Source organism: Danio rerio, chromosome 5 (assembly GCF_052040795.2).
Source record: "Danio rerio strain M-AB ecotype USA chromosome 5, GRCz13ab, whole genome shotgun sequence".
Taxonomy (NCBI): domain Eukaryota; kingdom Metazoa; phylum Chordata; class Actinopteri; order Cypriniformes; family Danionidae; genus Danio; species Danio rerio.
In genome coordinates this window covers 55434264-55459450 of record NC_141025.1, presented here as the reverse complement: position 1 = coordinate 55459450, position 25187 = coordinate 55434264, and the positions used below count along the sequence as shown (strand labels likewise).

At 35.7% G+C, this 25187-nt stretch overlaps 2 protein-coding genes across 5 annotated transcripts in view; one reads left to right on the top strand and one right to left on the bottom strand.

Moving 5' to 3' along the window:
* Positions 1 to 15178, bottom strand: part of slf1 (SMC5/6 complex localization factor 1) — a 65508-nt gene extending 50330 nt beyond the window's left edge. For 3 of the 4 annotated variants that reach the window (XR_015491751.1, XR_015491752.1, XM_087254129.1), the window contains exons 1-13: positions 14900 to 15178; positions 14574 to 14685; positions 12133 to 12211; positions 10245 to 10414; positions 10111 to 10166; positions 9859 to 10012; positions 7452 to 7625; positions 7205 to 7273; positions 6714 to 6860; positions 3817 to 3983; positions 3581 to 3715; positions 497 to 641; positions 124 to 271 (exon numbers count right to left, since the gene is read on the bottom strand). Coding sequence is in view for 2 of the 4 variants with exons in the window: in XM_087254129.1 (XP_087110255.1) it covers positions 124 to 271; positions 497 to 641; positions 3581 to 3715; positions 3817 to 3983; positions 6714 to 6860; positions 7205 to 7273; positions 7452 to 7625; positions 9859 to 10012; positions 10111 to 10166; positions 10245 to 10414; positions 12133 to 12211; positions 14574 to 14684 (1555 nt within the window). In the remaining 2 variants the exon portion in view is untranslated. Of the gene's footprint in view, positions 1 to 123; positions 272 to 496; positions 642 to 3580; positions 3716 to 3816; positions 3984 to 6713; positions 6861 to 7204; positions 7274 to 7451; positions 7626 to 9858; positions 10013 to 10110; positions 10167 to 10244; positions 10415 to 12132; positions 12212 to 14573; positions 14730 to 14807 lie in introns of all 4 variants that reach the window. The other variant, XM_087254128.1, reaches the window with a different exon arrangement.
* Positions 15179 to 15433: 255 nt separating this feature from the next.
* The window catches only part of si:ch73-280o22.2, a 203660-nt gene continuing 193906 nt past the window's right edge, over positions 15434 to 25187 (top strand). Inside the window, 1 exon segment of the mRNA XM_087254122.1 lies at positions 15434 to 15904. The gene's annotated coding sequence lies outside the window, so the exon portion shown is untranslated.

The window sequence follows — 25187 nt, the reverse complement described above, 5'->3', positions numbered from 1 at the left end:
GAAATGTATAACTTTCACGTTTCATTTCCAATAAATAATATCTATGTATTTTTGCAATTCTTATTTGTTACATTTAGTGCATAAAGTGATTCTTCGCCAGTTTCCATCTGCACTATGGGATACCTTGGCACAGTAGAGCGATGTGTTCAGCCAGGTCTTTAAAGCCTTTTTGCACCAGACTGCTGTTGAGTGGACTGTGTTCCTGAGCCCAGAACTCTACCACTACACACAGTGTCTCCTGCAGAGTGACCAACATTCCCAGCCTGCGCTCCTGCACAAAAACACACTAAACTCAGCCTGCAATCTGGATTGGACAGGTATCAACAAAACAGTACATTTAAAGTGACAATCTGCTGCCATACTATGATCTAACAGGTATTAGACTAATTTAAGTTTGATCCAGGAAATTAATTAGTTAATACAAGTATGGATACATGATTAAGACTAATCACTTAGGTCATAAACACATACTGTATGCTTAAAAACAATCAAACACCTGATTGCAGTTGTAAGCCCACATTAAAGTCTTGATCAAAAGTCTGCTGAGCTGCCGAACTGCTCTGGAGTTTAGAGTTGACTTTTCCCACGTGCTCCAGAAAGTACTATAGAGAACAGATGCTCGACTGCTTCCAGGTGATCTTCTGCACACATCAAGACAAAGTTACTGCTATAGATATTAATATGTAAAAGCTGCGATACATTTGAAATTGCTACCATTTTAGGTTTAGTGTTACATAAAATTCTCTCTCTCTCACTGGCATGTCTGAGGTGGATGTTTTAATGGTTTGTTTTTGAAAAAGTGGAAAATGGGTGGCTGGATTTTTATCCACTGAAAGTAAAGATGCATCTTGAGAGTATTCTTGAATTTAAATGAATTTATACTATTGTGTATAAACCACCATTGTCTAAAAAAGTGGGAGAAAGTTGTTAAGCTTTTTTTCATGCTTTTACCCAATGTTTTAGATTAATATCATTCTTTGATTTTAAAAAAAGGTTTGTTTTTTACTTGTAATTAACTATTCTCTGAACAAGTCTTTATTTTAAACACAGTAAAAAAGAAATAATAGTTGTAAACTACTTAATTTTTATAATTGGTAAAGCAAAGGTGGCAATCTATTTAAACCGAATGTATAAAATTGAACAAAGACCTCAATAATTCTTATACATTGTTACGGTTGGTAAAGTCCGGAGTTTTTTTTTTTAAAGAATAAATGATTGGAAAATGTTTGAAAAGGTTTGGTGTGTTTTTGGAATCAATTTGGTGTTTTTGGAGATATTTTTCTTGCAAATACACCTTGTAAATGTATACATTTGTTTTGTAAAACTTGTAGAACTGTGGAAAACTGACTGTAAATATAAAAGTTTAATAGGAAAATGAATGTGCAATGAAGTAAAAAATCTCTCTGCATCTTTCTCGGCCTTTATATAAACTATAATTAAACATTTACTTTAGATCTTTGACGGGTGTTTCAATATTTATGTTTCTACCTTGCTATAACTAAAGTAAATTGTTTTTGAGGATTTCACTGAAACTGGCTTGATGCTAAATGACACAGGTCACTTCTTCACAAACTAAAACTCAATTGATATGTAAATAATATTTGTCACCCTCAAAAATAAATAAATAAATAAAAATTAAACATAAACTTTCTATCTATATTAAGTCTGGATAATAAGTTCTAATACAGGACTGTCTTGGGGGAAGAAACTAACTTCAAGTCACCCTCATTATAAACCCATAGTTAAAGCAGTGTCTTAGCAATTAGATGACATTACTTTAAAAAAAAGTATAAATAATAATTTTGTTATCGAATAGTATTGATATAAAAATGATCATCAGAAAATAATCTTCAAAATGTACACAAATAACTTTAGATTAAATTATTTTTACATGTTAGAAGAGTACTACTAGCCAGTGTTACTTTTGAAAGTAGTGCATTACAATATTGAGTTACTCCTGCAAAAAGTAACTACTTCCAATACTTAGTTATTTTTTATGGAAAGTAATTCATTATGTTACTTTTGAGTTACTTTTTCAAGCCTGCCTGAGGCTTGATCACTTTTAGAACTTGCAGGGTGTTTTTTCTTTTCTTTTCCTTTCTTTTTTTTTTTTTCTTTAAATAGAAATCTGTTTAACGACACACTATATAACCTTCATCTACATTTACCTTTAAAAAAAAAAACTAATTAATAAAATTAGAATAATGATACCTTCTGAGAACTTCCTGACAATATAAGTCATATATTCAGATTAATGAAAGTTGAAAGCAATGTGTTTGCTACTTTTGTATTTTTGTCTTATTAGTTCAGTAAAATTAAAATCAATGACCATTGAGACAATCCCTTTTCTTTTATGCGTATAGCGTAATAAGAATACTTCTATCACAGAAATGGAAGGCTCTCCCATCTTGGATTCTGTCTGTTCACGTGAGGAGCTCATTTTGTCTCAGTGTGATTCAATATGATTATACACATTTTAATTCAACAAATTATTTTTAAAAACACATGAATTAATCTAAAAAGTAACTTGACTTACGTTTGAAAAAAAAAGTAACTCAAATATTTTTACTTTTAATTTGATATTTTATTACTTTTAATTACTTACAATTTTTAAAAGTAATGCGTTACTTTACTTGTTACTCAGAAAAGTAATATTATTACGTAACTCACATTACTTGTAACACATTACCCCAGCAGTGTCTTAGCAATAAGATGACTTTACTTTAAGAAAAGTGTAAATATAAATTTTGATATCGAATGGCACTGATATGGAAAGATCATCAGAAAATAATCTTCAAAATGTACACAAATAACTTTTGATTGGGTTTTTTATTAAAGTACATTTTAAAAAAGTAACTCAAATATTATTGCTTCTTTTTTTAAGCAATACGTTACTTTACTCATTATTTAGAAAAGTTATATTATTCCGTCGCTCACATTACTAGTAATGTGTTACCCCCAACACTGCTACTAGCACTCAGAACTTAAGAATACAGGGCAATTGTTTTTTTCTATTCATATTAAGTCTAAATAAAAAAAATTGTGCGCAGACCTGTTGCTTTTGAAGCAATTAGTTGATTTTACTTAAAAATGAGTAAATTTGTAGCCCTAAAATTATTAAATAACTTTAATTATATGCAGGATTCTAAAAAAAAAAAAATTAATAAATAAATAAAAATCAACGTAATGTAACAGTACAAAGTTAAAAACTAGTTTACTTACTGTTTTATAGTAAAATCAACTTGCCACGTTTGAGGTAATGTGCTTGCTCACTTTTTAAATGTAGCAAATATCTTTTTTATTTTTTATTTAACAATGTAGTTATTGTCTTTATTTCACAAAAAAAAAAAAAAAACACTTACAGAAAGTCTTGATCTTCAAAACAAGTAAACAGTAAGATAAGCTTAAATCAAATTTGCTATATATTGTGTTTTAGTTCTTTTCTGACACATTTGGTCTGTGTTTATTTAGTGGAGTGGTTAAAAAATACTGCGCTTTCTCTTCCTTTGGCTGATGTAGACTTTCAGAAAGTTGTTACAGTATTTATTAAAGCAGAGATGAACAGAGCTGAGGTGCTCACCCTGAGCTAGCAGCATGAAGCTCCAGCTGAAACAGTCTCAGGAAGAACTCCTGCAGGTTACAGTGGAGGCGAAACATCTCAGTGGATGGTGGGCTTGGCAGTGAGTGACAGGTGGGTTCGCTTGCCAAACACACTCTTGAATAAATCAGAAAAAAAATGCATTACAGAGAGAAGCTCTATTTGCTTATGAGCAATTCTGACATGTTAGACTGACAGTTCTGCATTGAGAGACATACTGAAGTGACGTCTCAAGAAGTGACCAGAGACCGTTTTTACATTCTGGACACTGGAGGACCTTAAGGAAGTACTTAGTGTTTCCAGGACAGCCCCAGGTTGGATTGTTACGCAGGATACTATGGAGAACTGTGATAAATGTGCTGAGGTACAATGGCTTTGCATCACCCTAAAAATGAGAGAGCATAAATAAAGGCTTGGTTATCTTGTCAACTCAAAATGGAGAAGGAGTAAACAGGTTTTGTAACAAAATACATTTGAAAAAAGTTCTATTCCAAACAGTTTAGATAATGATTACTTAAACTTCAAAACAAATATCTGGACATAAACTCTACTCATAGCATTTCTTCCTAATTTTGAATCAAATATAAATTAAATATACATTTTTAACAACTGATCAAAATAAAAAAGTTAAAGTTAAAATGGCAGTATTGTGTAGGATAAACAAAAAAAGAATAAACTAAATAACTGCTAACATGGCATCTTATATTGACAAGATACATTTTAATTTGCAAATTGGCACCATTTGCATAAAAAAACAACATGTTTCATTTTTATGTTTTTTTTTTTTTTTAATGAAGTCTCCTATGCCCAGAAAAGTTGGATTTATTTGAGTTTTTTTATGATAAATAAAAGGTTTTAAGAGCATCATTTATTTAAAATACCTTTAGACAACAATACAAATGCATTTAATGTAACTTAATAATCATATTGATAAATAATAATAATAATGGCAGTTTATTTCTCTGTGGCAAACTCTAAAATAGAGACTTAGCCAAAAAAATAATAATAATAAATGAATAATAATAATAATGTCTTAATAATAATATTATTATTATTTAAGAATAAATAAATTAATTAAAAAAGTAACTTCGGAAGCTGGTAGAAAAGTATGCTGTTGTTATTTTTTAGTTACTTGCAACAATGCATTAATCTGATGCATTTAAAAAAAATCAGTATAATAATACACTGTATAAATATATATGTTTCATAGTAATATACTGTATACAGTGCATCCGGAAAGTATTCATTGCGCTTCGCTTTTTCCACATTTTTTATGCTACAGTCTTATTGTAAAACTGATTAATTTGTTTACTCAAAATTCTACACACAATAGCCCATAATGACAATGTGAAAAAAAATATTTTATTGAAATTGTTGAAAATTTATTGAAAATAAAAAACCTAAAAGTAACATGTGCATAAGTTTTTAAAGCCTTTGCTCAATACTCTGTTGATGCACTTTTTTGCAGCAATTACAGCCTCAGGTCTTTTTGAATATGATGCCACAAGCTTGGCACAAATGTCTTTAGGAATTTTTGCTCAATCCACTTTGCAGGACCCCTCAAGCTCTATCAGGTTGGATGGGAAGTGACGGTGTACAGCCATTATCAGATCTCTCCAGAGATGTTCAATAGAATTTGGGTCTGGGCTCTGGCTGAGCCACTCAAGGACATTCACAGAGTTTTTGTGAAGCCACTCCATTGATTTTTTTGTTAGTGCTCTTTAGGTCATTGTCCTGCTGGAAGATGTCACCCTAGTCTGAGTTCAAGAGCACTCTGAAGCAGGTTTTTATTCTGGATGTCTTTGTGCATTGCTGCATTCTTCTTTCCCCCTATCCTGACTAGTCTTTCAGTTCCTGCTGCTGAAAAACATCCCCACAGCATGACGCGGCCACCGATATGCTTCCCTGTAGGGATGTTATTAGCCTGGTGATGAGCGGTGCCTGGTTTTTGCCAAATGTAACGCCTGACATTCATTCCAAAGAGTTCAATTCTAGTCTCATTAGATCACAGAATTTTGTTTCTTATGGTCTGAGAGTCCTTCAGAAGCCTTTTGGCAAATTCCAGGCAGGGAGTGGCTTCCATCTGGCCACTCTACCATACAGGCCTTATTGGTGGATTGCTGCACAGATGGTTGTCCTTCTGTAAGGTTCTCCTCTCTCCACAGAAGAATGCTGGAGGTCAGACAAAGTGACCATCGGGTTATTGATCACCTCCCTGACAAAGGTCCTTCTCCCCCAATCACTCAGCTTAGATGGCCGGCCAGCCAGCTCTAGGAAGAGTTCTGGTGGTTCCAAACATCTTCCACTTACAGATGATGGAGGTCACTGTGCGAATTGGAACTTTCACAGCAGCAGAAATGTTTTTGTAATCCTGTCTCAGAGGTCTACAGACAATTCCTTTGTCTTCATGTTTGGTTTGTGCTTTGACATGCACTGCCCTGGGACCTTACTGTCTATAGACAGGTGTATGCCTTTTTAAATCATGTTCCATTAACTGAATTTACCACAGGTGAACTTCAATTAAGCTGCTGAAACATCTCAGAATGATCAGTGGAAACAGAACGTACATGAGCTCAATTTAGAGATTTACAGCAAAGGCTGTGAATACTTACGTACATTTGATTTTTCAAGTTTTTTTTTTTTAATAAATTTGCAACAATTAAAAAAAAATCTTTTTTCACATTGTCGTTATGGGGAATTGTGTGCAGAATTTAAGGAAATAAGTGAATTTCATCCATTTTGGAATAAAGCTGAAACATTAAAAATGTGGAAAAAGTCAAGCGCTATGAATACTTTCCAGATGCACTGTAACTGCAGGTTATCAATGCTTAGAGTATATACTTCCTATTCTATACACAACTGCCTAACCTTTCTGATATTGACTGAAATGTAATGATGTGCACCTTTTGTGAAGCTGCATTGAAATGATAATTATTATGAATAGTGCTATATTCATAAGTAAACTTAAATTTAATTAATAAAGCATAAACCACACTATATACAACTTCCTTAATAAGATAATCACAACAATAACTTTTAAAAAAAGAACCACACCAATTGAAAAGTAGGAGTTCTGTATTAGTGTGGGATTGAGAACAGCTCTAATCATACATACATGCAGTGCATGGCGCATTAGCTCTTGGAGCAGTGTGGCTGGGGGCATCACTCCAGGATGCAGGGACCCTAAAATCTCCTCCACAGCTTGAGGGAAGAAGGAACACTCCACCAAACTCCGCACATTGCTAAAATCCACTGCTGGAATCTACAGGAGAAAGAAAGGCACACATGAAACACGATGACTGATGATAATGTGTTCTCGGGGTCAGTGTCGAATGAGTGCATCTGGACATTTCCGCTTGAGAAACCAGTAGAGAGGCGCGTTGCAATGTTTCTTTAATGGGTATGCCAATCATGAGCGTCCCCATCAAACCCATTTGCCTAAATCCGGTGACCTGACCATGATGAGCCTTGCGTTTATTACTCCTCTATGTGACACACAGGAAATTGAATGACCTGATCCTCTTGATGAGTCAAACGCTCATTTTTTGTGCACTTTAACAGCTTGTGTGTGGCAGATAAAAAGTTTTACACAGGGTTTGAATGTACCTGATCTGGCAGGACGGGTGTGTAGTAGCTGTGAAACTGTGGCACCATCAAAAGCTTCTTCTTCCTTTGCTGAAACGAGATGTCATGTAAGGTCATACTTTATAGAAATTACAGTGATAACTGTGACAACTTTCTAATTTGTGCCCAAAATCCATCTGTGAAAGCCATTATTATGCTTCAGTGTGATATATAAAAGTACCAGAGCAAAAAAAATGGAGTGAATGGAGAGAATAAAAATATATTAGACCTCCATTATTATGATGTATTCTTTGAGCATGTCCTCCAGTTCTTTATGTGAAGAGTCAGAAGTGACATCTACAGATTCGTCAGTGACTGCAGCAGTCTGGGTGGCTGTTATACAGCTCTCTGCTTCATCGAAAGACTCTAAATCACAGGACCAGTTTAATTCTGAGCAAATATTCTGCAAAAAGAGAGAGAGAGAGAGAGAGAGAGAGAGAGAGAGAGAGAGAGAGAGAGAGAAAACGGATAATATTAAAGTTCAAGACAAATTGTAAAAAAGTTAAAGCATTCAAAATCCTTTTCGGGAAGCTTTACACAATTATTGTCATACTAAAATATTATGGTTAATACAATTGCTAAAATTACTTTTCACTTTGAATATATACACTCACTGACCACTTTGTTAGGTAAACTTACCTAACGGCTCATAAACACAAATTTCTAATCAGCCAATCACAAGGCACCAACTCAACGCAATGCATTTAGGCATGTAGACATGATCAAGACAATCTGCTGCAGTTTAAACTGAGCATCAGTTTGAAATCAGCATCAGCATCATAGTTGTTGGTGCCAAACTGAAAATCTCTGGGGTTAAGCGAGAATGGTCCAAAAAAAGAGAAAATATCCAGTAAGCAGAGGTTCTGTGGGTGCAAATGCCTTGTTGATGCCAAAGTTCAGAAGAGAATGGCTAATAGAAAGGCAACAGAAACTCAACTAAGCACTCATTACAACCGAGGTATGCATAAGAGCATCTCTGCATGCACAACGCGTCTAATTTTGAGGCAGATGGGCCACACTGGGTGCCATTCCTGTCAGCTAAAAACAGGAAACTGAGGCTACAATTCTCACAGGCTCACTAAAACTCGACGATATAAGATTAGAAAAACATTGCCTGGTCTGATAAGACTGCGACATTCAGATGGTAGTGTCAGAATTTGTCATTAACAACATAAAAGCATGGATCCATCCTGCCTTGTATCAGTGATTCAGGCTGCTGGTGGTGTAATGTCATGGAAGATCTTTTCCTGACACACTTTGGGCCCATTAGTACCACAATGAGCATTGTGTGAACACCACATCCTATTGGAGTATTGTTGCTGACCATGTCCATCCCTATACGACCACAGTGTTCCCATCTTTTCATAGATACTTCCAGCAGGATAACGCACCATGATTTAAAACGTGAGTCATCTCAGACTGGTTTCTTGAACACAACAATACGTTCACTGTACTCAAATGGCCTTCATAGTCCGCAGATCTCAATCCAATAAACCAACTTTTGGATGTGGTGGAACGGGAGATTCGCATCATGGATGTGCATGTAAGTGTGTGTATACATTTTTATTTTTTTTTATTTTTTTTTTATTGCACGGCAAAGCTGAATTAACTTTGGTCTTCATGTGTCAGTTGATCATTCAGAAATCATTCTAACATGCTAATTTACTGCTTAATAAGCATTTCCAGCAATTGTAGAAAGTAGCAAAGTGTTTTTATACAGTTTACTGTTGATTTAAATTATTTTGTAACATTACAAATGTTTTTGTTAATTTTCATGAATTGAATGGATAAACACTGAAATTTTAATAATAAAAAAACATAATGAGCATCAGTCTGCAAAATACTCCAAAATAGTTACAGCTGTAAATACAGATGTGTTGTACCACATTTGTTTTGTAGAATATAAATACATATTTTACAAGATGGTTATGTTGCTCTTTCCAATATAAACAGTTAAAATAAAAACTAATAAATAAACAAATAAATAAATAGATAAATAAATGAATAAATAAATAAATAAATGAATAAATAAATAAATAAATAAAAAGATAAATAAATAAATAATTACTGCAATTTGCAAAGCGTTGCAGGTGTTAAAAATACAGATGTGTTCTTCCACAATTGTTTTATTTAGTATAACATACATATATAAATAAATATAACATATACTGTATATATAAATTTAACATGATGTTATGCTGTGCTTTCCAATAAAAGCAATGGAGAGTTATAAATAAATAAATAGTCCATAACATGTGGGCGAGTTTTTTATATTATTATTATTATTATTATTATTATTATTATTATTTATATTTTAGGATTTTATTTTGTCCAGTATATTTTATCCACAATGCAACTTTTGTGCTACTAAACAATATTTATTGCAATATTATGCTGTATTATGTTCACTAGTTAAAAAAATAAATAAATAAAATAAATAAATAAATAAAATAAATAAATAAATAAATAAATAAATAAATAAATAAATAAATAAATAAATAAATAAATAAATAAATAAATAAATAAATAAACAACAGGGTCAAAAAAATATAAATATATCATGGCTAGTTAACAATAACAGATGTGCCTCTTTTGAGTAAATTAAAACATATAATATAAAAACTCAAATACTTTACCCCAAAAAGATGTTTGGCTACATAGCTGACACTATAGCGATGGACTGCACCCTGCACAGCTCCCTCTTTGGATGGATTTTTGGCTAACACATGAGTTACAGCACATGATGTCGGCCAGTCTGGGCAGACAACAGCTTTGCCTGCTTTCAATATCCTGCAAACAAAGTTACAATTAGCAAGTGACAATACAGCAATGTATCAATACAGAAGCATGTCTTACAAACAAAGTGCTGTTGCTAAGCACATCCTGACCTGACAAACACACTCCTCCTCGTTGGGTCATCAATGTCAATGAGCACTACCCAGTCCTATAGGTGCAAAAGTAAACAGGCAAACATGATATTTTTGCTGTATTCTAAGAGAGTTAACAATATAGTCATGCTGACCTGAAAGGCTCCAGACACTGTGCCATTCGCTACTCTCTCTCTCCAAGTTCTCAATGGATTAGGCGTCTCTGGGGTCTGAGCTGTTAGGTTTATCTCATATGAAGCCTCTTGTAGCCATCTCTTGTGCTTCACACTGTCCAGAACAAACTCAGGAGTCACTATCCACTTCCCTTAAGCAAAGAACAGCCAGAGAGTTACCTATACAGTTTATTTATGTTTTAATGGCATATCAGCAGTATTGGCTATATTCATAGCAACTACTTATTTTAAATATTATTAATATTTACTTGTAAAATAACAAATATTGATATAAATAAATATTATTAATTTATTTTAAATATTTATTTATTTATTTATTTAGCTATGTTAGCTTATACACTACCTGACAAATGTCTTGTCGCCTATCCAAGTTTTAGGAACAGCAAATAGTAAATTGACTTCTAGTTGATCATTTGTTATGAGACATGTCTTGTCATTTAGCAGAAATAATGTACAGTATAGAATATAAAGTCATGGTGCAGTGGAAAAAGAATGAATATTGTGTATGACTCCCATTATCTTGGAAGATTGTATCTATACATATCTGCAATGACTCAAATAACTTATTAATAAAGTGGCAAAAAAAAAAACATTCTAGCAGGACTCCCAGAGTTCATCATGATTCTTTGAATTCATCTTCAATGCCTCATCCATCTTATATGTTTATGTCTGGTGACTGGGCTGGCCAATCCTGGAGCACCTTGACCTTCTTTGCTTTCAGGAACTTTGATGTGGAGGCTGAAGTATGAAAAGGAGCGTTATATGCTGAAGCATTTGCCCTCTCCTGTGGTTTGTAATGAAATGGGCAGCACAAATGTCTTGATACCCAAGGCTGTTGATGCTGCCATACACTCTGCTGATCTCTCCTATTCCCCCATACTGAATGTAACCCAAACCATGTTTTTCCGTTCACCAAACTTGACTAATATCTCTGAGAATCTTGGGTCCATACAGATTCCATTAGGTCTTCTGCAGTATTTGTAATGATTGAGGTTCAGTTCAACAGCTGATTCATCTGAAAAAATCTACCTTTGGCCACTTTTCCAAATGATCAACTAGAAGTTATTATTTGTTGCTCTGGGATTGTTATTAGTTAAAAGAGATAGTTTAGCTAGTTCAAGTTTTTATTTTTTCTGTTTAACACAAAACAATATATATTTTTAAAAATATTAACTTATTATATCTGTCAATAACAGGTTCCAAATTTTGTGGTTCACATGGTGGTTTCTATTTATTTGTAGTTGTGAATTGCATTATGGAAGTTTTATCTCTGCTCTGTCAACCTTTGATGTTGACAATTCAACTCTGCAGTTTAACAAATTGACTTTTATTGACTGTTGTTATTGTTGTGGTTGGAGACGAGATATTGTTTAAGAAATAAATAGAGATAATTAAGTCTGTAAAATAACAGAAAAAATAAAAGCAGTTTATTACCAGGTTATTGTGCCAAAATATACAGCACAAACAGAAAATATATCACTTTAAACTATTTGAAATATCAACAAAATGCACTTTTTTAAACTAATATTGTCCAGGTTTGGGAGAAAAGATCAAGATCCCATAATGCAATTCAAAAGCATAAATAAGTGAACAAAAAACATGAATCACAGAGTACGGAAAAATGCTAATTCACCGATTTTTTTTTACAGTTTAGTCATTGACATTCACAACAGAAAGAAAACTCTAGTAGCTTCTTATGTATCCAACAGATGAAATAAAAACTATAACAAGTGAAATAAATAATGACAAAAATACTCATTATATTTTCTATCCCTTAAATATTTCTGTAACAATTTCTAATTATTTACTCAATAAAAGCACATGGCAGTCAGTCCCTGAAAATACAAACCTCCCGCAGAGGCCGCAAGAAACTTTTCACTGGGTAAAGCTTTTTCGACGATGAGGTGAGTGATTGCTTCCTTATAAACCTGAAATATAGTCAAATGTGGCAATGAAAACATTGTGCAAAGTACATGAGGTAATACAAAAAGAAAGAACAAAAATATCTTGTATCCATTGTATAAAGTCACCTTACTAATCTGGTCTACAACCTTACAATGAGATAGTTTGGAAAAGGTCAAGAACTTTGAGGTTAAGTTTATTCTCTTGAGGGGTTCAATTAGTAGAGTGAGAGAGATCTGTGACTATATTAAGATGGTATTGAGGGCAAGGACAAAATTACACAGTCCGAAATACACTGTAGCATCAGGTAGAAATTAGAGTCATTTTTCAGGGCTAATCACCAACACTTTATCATTTTTCCCCACACTTTTGATTATATGGAAGACAAGATAAGTTTGAGTGAACTTTAACACTTTTTTGAGTGAAGGCTTTATTATATAGGAGGAAATGTACACACACGCACGCACGCACGCACGCACGCACGCACGCACGCACGCACGCACGCACGCACGCACGCACGCACGCACGCACGCACACACACACACACACACACACACACACACACACAGACACACAGACACACAGACACACAGACACACAGACACACACCAGTCAAATGTTTGGGATGAGTAGGATTTTTTTAAATATATTTTTAAAAGAAGTCTTTTCCGCTCAGCAAGTTTGAAACTTATCTAAGATTGACAGTTATTTATGACATTTATTTCACATAAAAAGTACTGTAAAACTGTGAAATAGTAATGTAATTTAATATAACCATTTTATTTTTTAATGTAGTTTGAAATGTAATTTCTTCCTGTAATTTAAAAAAAAATTCTAGTGTCACTAATCCAGTTTTCAGTGTCTGGTGAATCATTATGATACGTAAGAAATCATTAAAACAATAATCTGCTGTTCAAAAATAGATGTATTATTATTATTATTATTATTATTATTATTATTATTATCAGAGGTGAAAACTGTTGGGCTGCTTTTTTAGTGGAAACTGATACAATGATGTATGATGTAATGATGAAGTAATGATGCTGAAATTACAATGTTAAACTACATTCAATAAGAAAACCGAATAAATGGTAATAATATGTAACAATTTTTAAGTATTATCAAATATGTTGAAAAAACATATTGGCCTCAAACTTCAAATAAAAAGGCAAAATAAAGCCCAACAGGCTCATCAGCAGCTAGAGATGTTGAATAAGACTAAAAACTTTTGTTCTTTGAAAATTAATGGCTGGAAGTACATTATTCAACTTATTATGGTTACTTAAAAAAAAAAAAACAATTAGACAAAAAAAAAAAAAGGTCTGAGCTGTAACAATATAACAGTTCTTTAATTAAATTAAAAGTCTGCTTAAAGAAAATGTGAATAAGTGGACGATTTGCTGATAACTGAATGAGCCTGTGTTATAAATCGCTTGTTACTGGAGAACAGCATAACTCGCAATGACATGATTGACCAGTCAGAATCAATTATTCCTAAATAAATGAGCCATTTAATGAGTACACATTTACAAACAACAAACACACAAACAAAATGAAAGAACATTAACAACAACAACAACAATAATAATAATAATAGAAACAAACAAAATAAATCAAAAACCATCTGAAACAGAGTGGATTGCATTAGAATTGATCAATGCACCACTATCGGTAGATTTTCTTGCTTAAAAAATGGTCATTGGCAAGCACCACTGATCATTTGAATATGTAAATGATTATTATTATTATTTTTTGCTATTTACAAGCTAATAGATATGATATCTAAGATGTTCATTTGCAAAGATGAAACGGTGAACTAAGTTCACATTTGTATAACTAAATTAATCAAAACATTAATTTAACATAATAATCTAAAAATAGAGAGATTGTAATTTCTATGTACAGAATAATTTACTTGTGTCTGTGCATGTCTTCTAAAAAGTGTATGTAGCGATTCAATACTGAAGCTGTTTTGAAACTGTTGCAGGGCAACTTTGACATAATTCTGTGCAACTGGTCTGTGAAATATACAGTAGTCAACATGTCTTGTCTTAGGACAATTTTGAAAAACTTTTTTCATCCACTTCAGATGTTGACCACTGTCTAATGCGTGTACATGTGTGTTTCTTTTAGTAATTTATCTATCCAGCTATTCAACTAATTTTCATCTAATGTACATTCAGCTGATATAATATAAAAAGGTATTATCTTAATTTTGTGAATTTTTTGTTTGTGTCCTAGTGTGAGTTTCCTTTAATATAAAATTATATTTGGTTTAAATTTTAGTACAACAGCACAAGTCTCCATATGCTATTTCCCCACAACTTGTAACAGGTGGATAACAGGATGGTAGAACATAAATGATGTGTCATAAGTGCAGATACTTACAGAGCCCCCCATGTATACGCCCCCTAGATGTTTGATGCCCTGAAGTAAAAGTCTTTTTTGAGAATTATTCCTGAAGCCAGACGTTTGAAAGACATATGTATTGTCCACCATCCTAGTGAAAAGATTGCATGTTAAATAACACATATAAGATAACAACTCTCAAATAACATTAACGATACAGTTCATTAATTATTGATAACAACAATATACAGAATATACTGACTGATAACAAACTCGCAAGAAGTTTATTATGAATCGAAACTGTTTGCAATTTTACCAGCTGCTTTACAAACTTGAGGTGTGTGTACATCATTTCTATATCTTACCTGAAACCGAAAACAGTGAATTTACTAATGATGATGATGTAACTTATTAATGTACTTGGGTTTACAACAACAACAACAACACGCTAAACATCATCACAGTCCATTCGTACACATAAAGTGACATTTTATCCAGCAACGCTTTCAGTACTGTAACGTTATATATAGCACAAACACAACATGACTATATGACTCTAACTGTAAGACTACATATTAACTACATATTTTTCTCTATGCTATTTTGCAAGTTGTACTTCAAAACTAGCGTACAGCGCAATGGGTGACCACGTTATTCTAATAGGGGTGAACACAATCATTAAATGCAGTTTAAAATGAATTTATCCAAATGAAGGCACATTCAATAATAGAATAAACTAAATTAAACTAATTCAGCAAAACTGAGACCAGTTATTATATAAAATTACAAATGAAAACAGCCGAAATCTAGGAGTAACTTTTAAGCGCTCCCCCCTATTCTCTCTGTGATTTGCTCTCTTCCATAACACGGAAATTCGGATATGCTTCCGGTTGGTTGTCAGAGACGCTTTGCGCTTGAGAATCACAGCAGTATGTCATCACGTGTTGATAAACAAACCGATGCGACGGCTCAATAGTTATATATTTATTCTCGTAAGCGAGCTTGACACCCTGTTATTTAACCATCCGAGAGACTTTTAATCTCACACGACCCTTTCGGCTGCAATCTAATGTTGTAGATCGATATAAATGACTGAAACCCTCTCACATCCCCATTAAATCCCTCGCAGTTTCCCCTCCATTAATGCTGTCTTTTTCCTTGGGTATTTTTACTCGACACTATTAATGCTCTTAGATGTTATTGTTATGTCACACGCACTTTAGACCATTTAGACAATTTCAGTGCAATGAAAATTAAAGATTGTGGGAAGAAATTCACTTGACAAGTCTGCTTGGATTCTAGCTTTGATAGACCTTCGCTGCAGTTGGATTTAATGTGACGAAGAGTCCCTGAAATCACAACGTGAAAAGGTACTGTGTATTTTGCCTTAACCTCAGTGTTGATTGGTGATTTTGTTCTGTGAGATGTATATTTGTGTAGAGCATTTGCACTGTAGCAACAGGTGTGCTCTTAAAGGGATAGTTCACCCAAAAATTTAATAGTTCACCCAAAAAGTGTGGCACTTAAAATTAGATATTATGAAGAATGCTTGGAAAAAAGGCATCCATTGAGATACAGAGTTGTAAAACAAACAAACAAACAAATATAAAACATGGAAGTTTGTGGCTTTTTCCAACATATATAGTGGCATTTACCTACATATATTTAGTTTTTGCATGGCAAATGTGACAGGATACACGTTAATATACTTTACTGTATGGATATCCGTTATGTTCATTTATTTTCTTTTCGGCTTAGTCCCTTTATTAATCCGGGGTCGCCACTGCCGAATGAACCACCAACTTATCCAGCACATTTTTACGCAGCGGCAACCCATCTCAGGGAAACATCCACACACACTCATTCACACTCATACACTATGCACAATTTAGCCTACCCAATTCACCTGTTCCGCATGTCTTTGGACTGTGGGGGAAACCAAATTACCTGGAGGAAACCCATGCGAACGCAAGGAGAACATGCAAACTCTACACAGAAACGCCAGCTGGCCCAGCCGAGGCTCGAACCAGTGACCTTCTTGCTGTGAGGGGACCCTACCTTGCTGTGAGGGGACACTACCTACTGCACCACTGCGTTGCCCATATCCGTAATGTCAATGTACAACATAATCCTAATTTATAAAAAATAATAATAATCAATTATATTTATATACCACTTTTCTGGACACTCAAAGCGCTTTACATATTTTTGTGGAGGAATCTTCTTATCTATCACCAGTGTGCAGCATCCACCTGGATGATGCGGCAGCAGCCATTGCTCCAGACCACACAGCACAGCACACAGTAGCTGATTGGTGGAGAAGAGACAGAGTGATGAAACCAATTATGATATGGCAGACATCCCAAGTCTCCCGCAAATGCATAGGGACTCCCAGATGCCCGCAAATGAATGATATTCTCCCGGAAATTGCACGTCTCCCACCCGGTCCTTACCAACGTCGCACACCCTTTTCCACAGCATCCCTCCCAGCTCTTCAGGTACATTGCAACTCACCCCCACTGCTCTTCGGGTATGTTGCGTGCAACTCACCCCCACCGCTCTTGAGGTATATCGCGCGCAACTTACCCCCACCGTTCTTGAGGTATGTCGTGCGCAACTCACCCCCACCGCTCTTCAGGATAGATACTTATTCACGTTAGTAGCAATCACACAATGTGAACTACGCGATTGGATCTTGCAGATGAGTCACCGGAGCACATGAGATATTTGGCGTGTTAAATATCTGGACTTGTCTTAAAAGCGCTTATTTTCAGTTTATTTGGACACAGCGAATGGAGGAAAAAGTAGAGCAAATTTGGCAGGAGCACTCGGTGTGATGTGTCATGTGTGCATTATCACAACTGGGTCAAAAAAAAAAAAGAAGTTGAGAAGAAATTGCTAATTCCCTTTAAACCCAGGTGAGCAAATATGTACAGTTTCTACCCCATTAAAGACCTCTTTCTTATTATGTAGGTAATAACAAAAGATACACTACATGTTTTTAGTTGTGAGATGTAGTTTTGACAAAGTTGTCTGCGACTCTTCTTATAGTAAAGTCATGTAGCGTAAAACCCCCTGTCACCGATCCATCTTGCAGTGTAAACAAAGCAGTGACAAAATGTTAGCCCAGATTGTCATACAGTGTAAAAACATCTGTAACATGACTACTTTGAAAATCATACAGTCTGAACTTGACATTAGTTTCAGTGGGCAACCAGTTGCAGAGAGATAGCTGCCATCCACAAACCGGGATTGAATCGTCTTCTTTTATAATTGTAATAACATGCAGCTGTGGGGATAAATTACAGCGATTACCGTCTTTATTACAAACATGTACTGTTTTTAAGCACACACTATACCTACACACATTTCTGTCCAAACAAGATTAAAAACATGATTTTCACCTTAGGTGCCTTTTACGCCTAAATTACTTTCTTTATTTTGAAAGCAGGAGAGGCAGGGAGACAAATAAATTCAAAGACTAAAGAGAATGGGAATATGTTATACCAGCACAATGCATTCTAGTTATTTAGATCAAAGAAGCCTGATTCACATTGAATATTTCTTTTTTAAATATTTCCCAAATGATGTTTAACAGCGCAAGGAATTTTTTCATAGTATTTCCAAAAAATTTTTTTCTTCTGAACAAAGTCTTCTTTGTTTTATTACCCTAACCTGCCTAGTAAATCTAATTAATCTAGTTAAGCCTAGTTAAGGACAATTTAGCCTACCCAATTTACCTGTACTGCATGTCTTTGGACTGTGGGGGAAACCGGAGCACCCAAAGGAAACCCACGCGAAGGCAGGGAGAACATGCAAACTCCACACAGAAACACCAACTAAGCCGAGGTTCGAACCAGCGACTCAGCGACCTTTTTGCTGTGAGACGACAGCACTACCTACTGCGCCACTGCCTCGCCTAAATATTATAATGTAAATATTAAAATGCCTTTTAATCTCAAAAAAATCTAATAAAATATAATTTACTGTCATCATGGCAAAGATAAAAAAAATGAGTTATTAGAAATGAGTTATTAAAACTATTATGTTTAGAACTGTGTTGAAAAAGTTTTTTTTTTTCCTTTTTTTTTTATACTCACACTCACACTCATTTTCCCAAACATCAGCCATCTTTCTCCAATTGCAATATACAATGGCACAGTTTGTCGACTGCTACTCTGAGGTCCAGCTTTTTTGTGATGGAGGCAAAAAGCTAAAGTGCTTTCCCTGCTTGCATAAACATTCATTTTTATTGTTGATGTATTGTGCAAGTTTCCCAGGATGTGGAAACTGTATTCCCTTAAAAAAAAGCAATGGAAACCAAGGTTTATTCACAAATAGTTACACAATGTTGGATCCTTTATTGGATTCTTCTGAAACATCTGACTTGCTGTTTTTGGTAAACTTTGGCTGCATTTAGTGTGCTTTCACATCTGTAGTTTGATTCATTTGGTCCTGACCAAGGGCAACATATGATACCTCGTAGCATTTTCTGCCGTCTTTTGTTCGTTTTTACACCACACTGAATGCTTTGGTCCGAACCATTTAAAAAGAACAAAAATGCAGTCATCTGACAAAATCACTCATCGACCAGATGTTATTAAATGTGTTTCCTAAACTGTTTTTCATTTGGTCAGAATACACGTGCAGGAAAATGCCAATGAAACTCCCGCAAGTAAACAAACCGGCAAACACAAAATGGCATTTTTTTTACTATGGAGCTATGACTGCTCTGACTAATTTTATTCCTGCTCATAGTATACTATATGATTTGTACACATCACTTTAGACCACAGGTGTCAAACTCAGTTCCAAAAGGGCCGCAGCTCTGCACAGTTTAGTTCCAACCATAATTAAAGGTTCAGGACACCCCGGAGAACTTTTTTTATATTAACAGATGTGTGTGTGTTGAGCATCAGTTAAGACAATGTTAGCACCTGTCAGCTTTAATTGTGGGGAAAACTGGATAATTTTGAGCTTTTGTCAGCTAATTTTAGCTTCCGGGTTTAAAATGATTTTTGGGGCGGGATCAAAATCGGCGACGTAGCGCAGTACTGCAAGTGCAATGATGTGCAAGTGCAAAGAAAACTCCGCTATGAACAATAATGAGAAACCGACGCGTGTCGGTTTCTCATTATTGTTCATAGCGGAGTTTTCTTATCCTATGAGAAGAGCCGGCTGCTTAATTATTTATGAGACCTGCCAGACCTGCCAATGTCAAGCCCGAGCTGAGAGACACGGAAACCACGGCACAGTATTGAGCCGTTCATGAAGGCTCGTATGTGTTTGTTTCCATGATCCACGGGGTTTGTTGCATGTTTTTCCCCGTGATCTTGTCAGGGCCGATCATACAGCAAAGCTGTGTGTGCTGCTAGCATTTTTGTCGGGAGAGCAGCACGAGAATTAGAGAATAGCGGACGCTGTCTTTTATCAGGAGTTCGTTCACATTCAGACACATCGCCGTGCTGCTGTGTTTGCCTAAATCCTCCAGATTACCAGCAGGGTTAATGGTTAAAATAGACAGGTCAGGAGACCTGCTGCACTGAGTCTGCTGGATACGGGGATTGAGGGAGAAGTCCTCATTTATAGTGTTTACATGAACACACTTATCTTTATAATGATATAAATTGTGGATGTCTGTATATGAAATTACGAATAACAAATGTAGCAGGCCATTAAATCACTGTTCATTTCTTTGCATTTTAACTTTGTAAACTATAAACTCTTGCATCTCCTCCAAGTGTGCCGCAAGCCTGCTTTTGAGTGAAGGTCTCGGCCGTTAGATCGCCCCCTGGGGGCTGGCTGCAGTACAAGTCATAAAGCCCACCTCCTCCGTGTTAATGAAGGAGACTTGAGCCCAAATAAAAAAAATTATTACACTTGCAATAAAATGTCCCGAAAGATGGTTCTGGTCGATTAAGGCACTGATTATTGTGCTGAAATAGGTGCAGATCTTCATTTTTGTAAACAGTTTGTTTTTAGCAGTAATTTAATGCTGGGCGTGTCATCGTGATTGACAGCTGTGATTGACAGTTTCTCAAAGCAGCGCGTCTGAGCTTCGGCAGCAGACTGAAGTGTTATTATTCGATTTCTGTGTTATTTTACCATGACAAAATGAGTTAAGCAGTAAACTACAGTTTCTGACATACATGATCTGGTGGAACACTGTTTATTCACTAAGTTCAGGGCTTTTTTCGGGCTTTATTAGTTTGCTGATACACGCCTAACCAACCAGATAGCAAAATACACTCGGGCCAGTTCCGGCTAGATTCTGGCCTGCCGGAGACTTACCCCTCAGACTGACTACCTCTGCTGGACCTACTCTGGATGCCTGGACTCACTGCCCGATTCCAGCCCGAGTCAATCGAGCCAGATGCGGCGGCCGAGCGAGCCGTCGCTGCCGCATGCGAGCCGAAATCAGCCTGTGACGCCGCAAGTAGGTTATGCGCTGCGGCCCGGAGCTGGCGCGATTGAATATATAAAACCCTCATATTTGTTAACGTTATTACATCCATTTGTGTTGATTTGACAGCAAACGCATGCTGAGAAGTTCGGGGGGCGTGATTGATTTTACATAAAGCGTTTGGTTGGAAGTTCAACTCCGCTCATTTTCGCGGCTCCTCCTTTGGCTCCATCAGACAGTCCTTCTGCGCATGTCAAGGCTCCAATTTCAGCAGTCTTTTGCGACAGTTTGTGCCCGTCAAGCAGGCGTTTTGCCCTCAAGGCGTTTAATGGGAAAAGGGGCTGTCGCGTCGTCCATATTTTTTACAGTCACTGGTCTCCTCACGGTTTGTCTCATTTTGTGAGCTAACTGACAACAACAGTCGTTCGCTCCCCTTCTCCCCTGCTGGCCACGCCCACTCCTGCCCGATGCTCGCGGAGCTCCACGCCCATTAATCATGCATCTTTTGAAAAAATTCTGAAGTAGACTTTAACCGAAAGTGGGTGGTGTCATGGCCCTTTAAACACACCTGATCAAACTAATTGAGTCCTTCAGGCTTGTTTGAAACCTACAGGTAAGTGTGTTGGAGCAGGGTTGGAACTAAACTGTGCAAGGCTTCGGCCCTCCAGGAATTGAGTTTGACACCCCTGCGTTAGACAAACTATACATTTCGAGAATGAAGCGCGGCTGTGTCTGGAAAACAATTTTAATGCATCGCATGTCACTTCAGAGGGAAGTGCGACATGATCGTCTTGCAGAAATATTTTCAACGATCCATCCGGTAATGTTTTTCCCTCTCTCTGTTGGTAAAGCACTCCCAAAAATGTTTTCCCTCCACATTCCATAATGCACAGCACATCAGCCTATGGCAGCTGGATTAGACCAAAAAGGCGCAGTACTTTTTGCAGTTGGGTCTGTTTTATTCCGGATCATATTCTCACCACTAACGAACTGCTCCAGGGTCCGTTTGAAAGCGTACCGAGACCACCTCTTCAAGGAGGTCTCTGTATGCTTTTTTGGTCCGCTTTTGGTGCGCACTTGAGTATGATTGCTACATTCACACCTGCCAAAATGAAACGCACCATAAAGGTAAAACAAATGCTAGAGCGATTCAACCAAACTAAGTAAGGCAGGTGTAAAAGCACCCTTACACTGCAGATCTTGGTGGTCAATTCCAATTTTGTTTCTGTATCCAAATTTTTTGCTAACTTGCTTACATCAATTTTTAAAAGTGATTCGTATCCGATTGACTCCATTTACACAGTACAAGGCAAAGACGCAATGACGTAGAAAAAAAATTGGGCGCTGACTGACAGCTGATAATAAAAGAGCGGCCTTTTCTCTATTCCTGTATTTAGTCTGTTTATTGTTGTTTTATTTCTGTATTTATGCGTGGTTTATTTAAAAAAATCTTTTTAACAAGTTGTTGTTTTACTATAGAGTATGACAGAAATGTTCTCTTTTGACCATATTCTTTTAATCTTTTAAACCAGTAGGCATTTTAATGTAATGTCCATCACATGATTTCGTCACGTGGTGTATGCAATAGTTTTATATTAGTTTATATGTGGTGGATGTTGCGCACTCTCTTGCCTAGATACTTGTGCTACATGACAATATAAAAGCTTTTTTAGTCGTCATGTATAAGATTTAAGGTCTGGGACTTTGCTGAAGTCTGTTTCGAAATGAAAGCCTCAGTGTTGATGTTATTCGATACAGTTTTTAATGATGTGCGACTTCTGATCTACCTGCTCACACTGCAGACAGGAGGACACAGATTCAATTCATATCGGATAAATTTCCACAAATGAACAAGGCCTGAATCCGATTTGAGCAAATCAGAATCCATGTTATTTTCTTTTCTGCTCTTATGTACATGGGCCATATCCGTCCGATCTGTGCCACATGGAAAAAAAAAATAGCAATTGAGTCACTTGAACCATGCAGTGTAAATGCAGCCTTAGAATGCAGTTTTTGGCTACAAAATTGATGTTGTACAGATTTTTCAGGCAGCCTAAAAGATTAATGATCTACAACAAAATAGTCTCTCAACTGTACAAATACGATCCTCAGGTCACACTGTAAGATCTTAGTTGTCATGCCAGACTGTACGACAACAACGGCACCAAAAATTGACAAACGAAAAAAAAATGTATTATAAAAAAAAGAAAGTCAATAATGACAAACATTATAAAAATAATTTCTCAAGTTTGAGATAACTAAACACTGTAAAGAAAGTTGATGTGACTCAGTAGTAAACATGCCTCTATCCCAACTATTTGGTGTGCATTGTAGCCATCAAAATGTATCAAAAATTACCAGAAAAACAGAAAATAAAACATATTATCATAGTAAAACAGATTGCATAATTAGCTTTATTATATGGCTAAAAATCAAAAGAAGTGAATGGGACCAGACGTAGCAGCACACTTAAGTTGCAATGGCTCTATGTAAAATATTATATGGTTCAAAAATTTTGGTGTGATGTGTGAAATGGCAGAAACGTCCCTTTTTGACTTTGCATGTTCTCCCCGTGTTCGTGTGGATTTCCTCTGGGGGCTCTGGTTTACCCCACAGTCCAAAATCATGCGCTATCTAGGAAAATTGAATAAACTAAATTGGCTGTATGTATGAGTGTGAATGAGTATGTATGGATGCTTCCCAGTACTTGGTTGCGGCTGGAAGAGCATCCACTACATGCTGGATTAGTTGGTGGTTCATTCTGCTATGGCAACCCCAGGTTAATAAAGGAACTAAGTAGAAGGAAAATGAATGATTTCAAAAAATGATTTAATTGAAACATTTAGAGATTTGTTGTGACTTGATAAATGTCTGTTCTATCACTTCGTATCAATGTTCATTTCTAAAAAAGAAGCACCTATAAAAATTTTATTAAATTGTTAAATTGTGCTAATATCTAGGACTGACAGAGATTGTCTGAATATGAATTATATTTGATTGTTATAATTTCTCAGAGATGGGTTGCGGCTGGAAGGGCATCCGCTGCGTAAAAATGTGCTGGATAATTGGCGGTTCATTCCACTGTGGCGACCCCAGATAAATAAAGGGACTAAGCCAAAAAGAAAATGAATGAATGAATGAATGATTGTTATAAATAATTACATTTGGAAGTGAAATGTGTCCATTTTAGCCTGCTTAAACAGTACACCTTCTATTTCTTGTAAATTAAGGTTTCATTCATTCATTCATTCATTTTGTTTTCGGCTTAGTCACTTTATTTATTGGAGTTCGCCACAATGGAAGAAACCACCAACTTATCCAGCATATGTTTTACACAGCAGATGCTTTTCACCTGCAACACAGCACTGGGAAACATCTATACACATTTAAACACTTTTCGGACAATTTAGCCTACCCAATTCACCTATAGCATATATTTTTTTGGACAACTTTCTTGCTGTGAGGCGATTATGCTACCCACAATGCCACCATGCTGCCATTTATTTATTAAAATAATATATATATTTTTAAAATGTATTAATTGATTGTAACATTTTGGGCTGCACGGTGGCGCAGGGGGTAGCACGTTCGCCTCACAGCAAGAAGGTCGCTGATTCGAGCCTTGGCTGAGTCAGTTGTCGTTTCTATGTGGAGTTTGCATGTTCTCCCCGTGTTCGCGGCGGTCTCCACCGTGTGCTCTGGTTTTCCCCCACAAGTCCAAAGACATGTGGTGTAGGTAAATTGGTAGGCTAAATTTTCCGTAGTGTATGTGTGTGAATGAGTGACTATGGATGTTTCCCTGTGATGGGTTGCTGCTGGAAAGGCATCCGCTGCGTAAAACATATGCTGGATAAGTTGGTTGTTTATTCTGCTTTGGCGACCCCAGATTAATAATGGGACTAAGCCAAAAAGAAAATAAATTAATGAATTTAACATTTTTAAATCATTAAATCATAAATGTCTGTTTTATCACTTCTTATTAATATTAATTTCTATAAAAAGAAGCTACTAAATTGTTGAATTGTAATAATATCTAGGACTTACAGTGATTGTCTGAATATGAATTATGAATATGCGATTGTTATGAACAATTGAATTTGGAAGTGAAATGTGTCCATTTTAATCTGCTTAATACGCCTTCTATTTCTTGTAAATTAAGTTTTGTTAGATGAAATTGGGGAACCAACGTGTGTGTACATATCATGTACATACAGTAATGTGCCTTTTTTCTTTCATTTTTAATGAATGCA